Below are 3,481 nucleotides of genomic sequence, written 5' to 3' on the forward strand. Positions count from 1 at the left end.
AAAGAGAGTATAGGTAGCTGGGGCATGAAACAATTCCTAAAGGAATGGAATATGTCCCCAGGATGCAGACAATCGAAGGAGTTTCTGAAGGAAATCAAACCTAAAGAATCGAAATGGCTATTCTCTAACTCTAGGAGGGGAATAAGGAGGCTGATAGGTATCCTAACGGGCCATTGCCCCTTGAGAAGACACCTCTTCATAATGGGTACTCTACCAGACCCCTTCTGCCGCTTCTGCGAAACAAAAGAAGAAACGGCCCGACACTACCTCGCAGAATGCGATAGGTATGCTAGGGAAAGATTTAATACTTTCGAAGGAGAGGACATAACCAAAACACTCCCCAGGATAAAATGGTCCACAATCCTGGGGTTTGTGAATAGGTCCAAAAGGTTTATGCAGGACTCGTGAGCCGACCAGGTCCCGGACCTTTTAGGGATGGGGTACGGGCCTACTCAGGCTTTTAACCCCTCGGGTCCTGGTCGCCCGCCCTGTGTAATATATAACTAGGCTGATCACAGGCGCTTTCCGGAGCAGTCCCTCGTTCAGCCTTCATGCAGATGCAAGAGAAATGCCTTTAAGTTTCAGACTTTCTTGATTTGAAGTTTTTTTGCTAAAATCACTTCCTCTAAGTCACATCCACTAAATCGTCTATTTCCAGGGGGTAGTTTGATATTTGACAACTCATCCCGTGATTCTATACGAAAAACCTTCCCGTTCCGTATATACACATTATTGCACAAATTACAAATACCCATACCTCCAGTACAAAAAGAATCAGTGGCTCCCATCCCTCCTTGGACATTTCCTAAACCGAAAATTTTGTATTCACTTTTTTTTTTTCGCAAAATTTCGCAAAGCCCGTACACCTTTTCATGTATACCAGCAGGAGTTTTTGAAAATAAAAAACGCACTCCCACAAGCGACATTTATCTATACGGACGGATCAAGGAGCTCCAGGGCGTGGGAGCTGCGTCTATATGTGGCCCTAACAAATTTCTTTTCTCTCTACATCATTTCTGTAGCAACTATAGCGCTGAGCTACTAGCAATACGGAAACCTCTAAATTTTATATGTTCTGATAACAATAGTAGCTATGTGATTTTCTCTGATTCAGAATCGGCCTTACATGCCTTGGAACACTCCTATTCAGATGATCCTGGTGTGCAGGAGGTGCTGGCGTCACTGGAGAGCCTCCAACTGCAGGGAAAGAGTATTTACTTCCTCTGGGTTCCTGGACATGTAAATATTAAAGGAAACCATTTGGCAGATGAAGCTGCAAAAGAAGCAGCCATTACAGGCCTTCAAATCAGGAACGTTCCAAAGGGTGATATGACTGTAGTTTACAAGTCAAAAATTAAGGGTCAATGGGAACAGGCCTGGACTAACATATCTGAAAACAAACTACGGGAAATAAAGAACTCTGTAGATGCATGGCCTACTTCATTCAGAAATAGTAGAAGGGAAGAAGTGGTTCTTGCACGGTTGAGGATTGGACACTGTAGAGCCACTAAGGATCATTTGATGGGGCGAGAGGCACCTCCAATTTGCGGAATATGCAATCAAATCGCCACAATCAAACATATACTTACGTCATGCTCATTATATTCAGCCCATAGACGTCTACACTCCTTGCCTACAAGCATCCAAGAAACGCTAGACGACAACAATGATAATATACGTAATTTGTTTGATTTTCTCAAATCAGCAAATCTACTCGACAAAATATGAGCACACATTGTTTGTCCTTCTCTATATATACAAGATCAAATATATAAAGATAAATTAAATAAAATAAATAAAGATAATAAGATAATAATAATTAGATATGACAATAATAAAGATAATAAATAATAATAATAGATATAGAATAAAGATAAATAAATATAGATAGACAAATATACTAGGTCGACCGTCCACGTGGGTAGCTTTAATCTGTATGCCTCTTTCTACCTATTATATAATGAGTTAGTCAATGGGAAAAAAAAGGTCTCACAGAAAGAACAGGCATAGTGTAGATACCATTAAAGTGATAGGATAATTTTTTTTATAGTGCGTCTGGAATTTAGCTCTTTTTTCACTGTTAGGTTTTTATTGGGGTTTGTTTTGTACTTTTCTTAAATCATTTACTGAGAAGCTGTTAAAAGGTGCATCGATTATCCGATTGATACCATCGATTCGAGGAGAAGCATCATTACAGGTTGTTTTTTTTTTTGGCCTTATGATCTTTGCATATTAGCCATGACGAACTCTTCTATATATGTTGTCCAAATTGGAGGTTATCGGGAAAAAAAGGGTGGGAATCGAACCCACGACCGCGGCGTGAGAGTCTGTCATGCTAACCACTCGGCTACCGCGGTCCCCCATTTACAGTATTTTATCATCAAGAAAACTTTTTTAAGCTGCCAGAATCCAAAAGAAAGAAAAGAACCAGTTCTAACTTTTGCTTTATGTTTATCTATTGTAAAGACATCCAAAACTTTGGATATAGAACAGTAAATCACGAGGTTTTAACTCTGTTTCACTCCATGTGTTGTCACTTAATAAAATCTTGTTATAAAGTAATTTAAAGTGGAGAACTTGAAATCGCTTGTTTGAAAGTTGCTTTGAAAAAGCGGGAAGGAGGCTACTGACGTTCAAGTGAGCTCTGCCGGTCAGTTACCTTCTGACTTCTGAGGCGGAGGTAACATCTCGTTTCTTGAGGGAAATAAACAAGGTCAAGGGGATGCCGAGAGCGAGTTAATTTCGTCTGGGTAGCTTGTCATTTCGATCACAACGTTATTCCGTGGTTTCTGAGGTCGGCCCGGTGATGCTGAACCTCTCCTGAGAGCTATGAAGCCTCGGGAGGTCGACGTGTCCCCCAAGAAACCGGAAGCATGTTGCAGTTCTGGAAGAAGGGCAGCTCGCCCAAGAAGATCAAGAACGGCTGCCCCCAGACGGCGGACCTCGACTCGGACTTCTCGGTGAGGAGCGGCCCCCTCGCCAAGTTCAAATCAGAGGATTCCATCGGTGAGTCCCAAAGATAGCAACTTTCATCCTGTACTATCTTAAGTACAGAATTGTTTTAAATTATACACTTTTGATTGGTTCATCAATTACTAAATACTGCCAAGTATCTTCGAGGAAATATTAATATAAAAAAATGAAATTACATGTATTCAAACAGGATAAAATTAATGTTCTGGCCTTGCAAAACTCTTACCGAAAAATGCAATAATACTACTGCTAGTTTGAGATAAGAGTGTTGTGTAGAGTGATATTGCTTATAAATAATAAATTGATGATTAATGAGAAATATATATATTTTTTGCAAGCCATTCCAATAATGTGTGGTGATTATTAACCGTTAATCGATAATTATTCAGAAATTGTGAGATGCGGTCTGGTGTGATGTAGGTTTCAGAAAAACATTTTCTTTATCGTGCCAACGTTTCGATCTTTATTGAGATCATCTTCAGGGCCTGGGATTTACAAACATTGTTTA

At 40.0% G+C, this 3,481-nt stretch overlaps 2 protein-coding genes across 4 annotated transcripts in view; one reads left to right on the forward strand and one right to left on the reverse strand.

The window, feature by feature from the left end:
- The window catches only part of LOC106664638 (ras-related protein Rab-31-like), a 10,473-nt gene extending 8,864 nt beyond the window's left edge, over positions 1-1,609 (reverse strand). Inside the window, exon 1 of one of the 3 annotated variants that reach the window (XM_024226079.1) lies at positions 1,590-1,609. In XM_024226079.1, coding sequence (XP_024081847.1) covers positions 1,590-1,600 — 11 coding nt within the window. In that variant the 5' untranslated portion in view covers positions 1,601-1,609. Of the gene's footprint in view, positions 1-757; positions 845-1,589 lie in introns of those variants that run through there. The other 2 variants (XM_024226080.1, XM_014390551.2) reach the window with 2 other exon arrangements.
- A 943-nt stretch (positions 1,610-2,552) lies between these two features.
- LOC106664658 (A-kinase anchor protein 10, mitochondrial) overlaps positions 2,553-3,481 on the forward strand; it is a 10,046-nt gene continuing 9,117 nt past the window's right edge. Inside the window, exon 1 of the mRNA XM_014390582.2 lies at positions 2,553-3,006. Coding sequence (XP_014246068.1) covers positions 2,874-3,006 — 133 coding nt within the window. The 5' untranslated portion in view covers positions 2,553-2,873. The remainder of the gene's footprint in view (positions 3,007-3,481) is intronic.

Source organism: Cimex lectularius, unplaced genomic scaffold, assembly GCF_000648675.2.
Source record: "Cimex lectularius strain Harlan isolate CLEC.00 unplaced genomic scaffold, Clec_2.1 scaffold112, whole genome shotgun sequence".
Lineage (NCBI taxonomy): Eukaryota > Metazoa > Arthropoda > Insecta > Hemiptera > Cimicidae > Cimex > Cimex lectularius.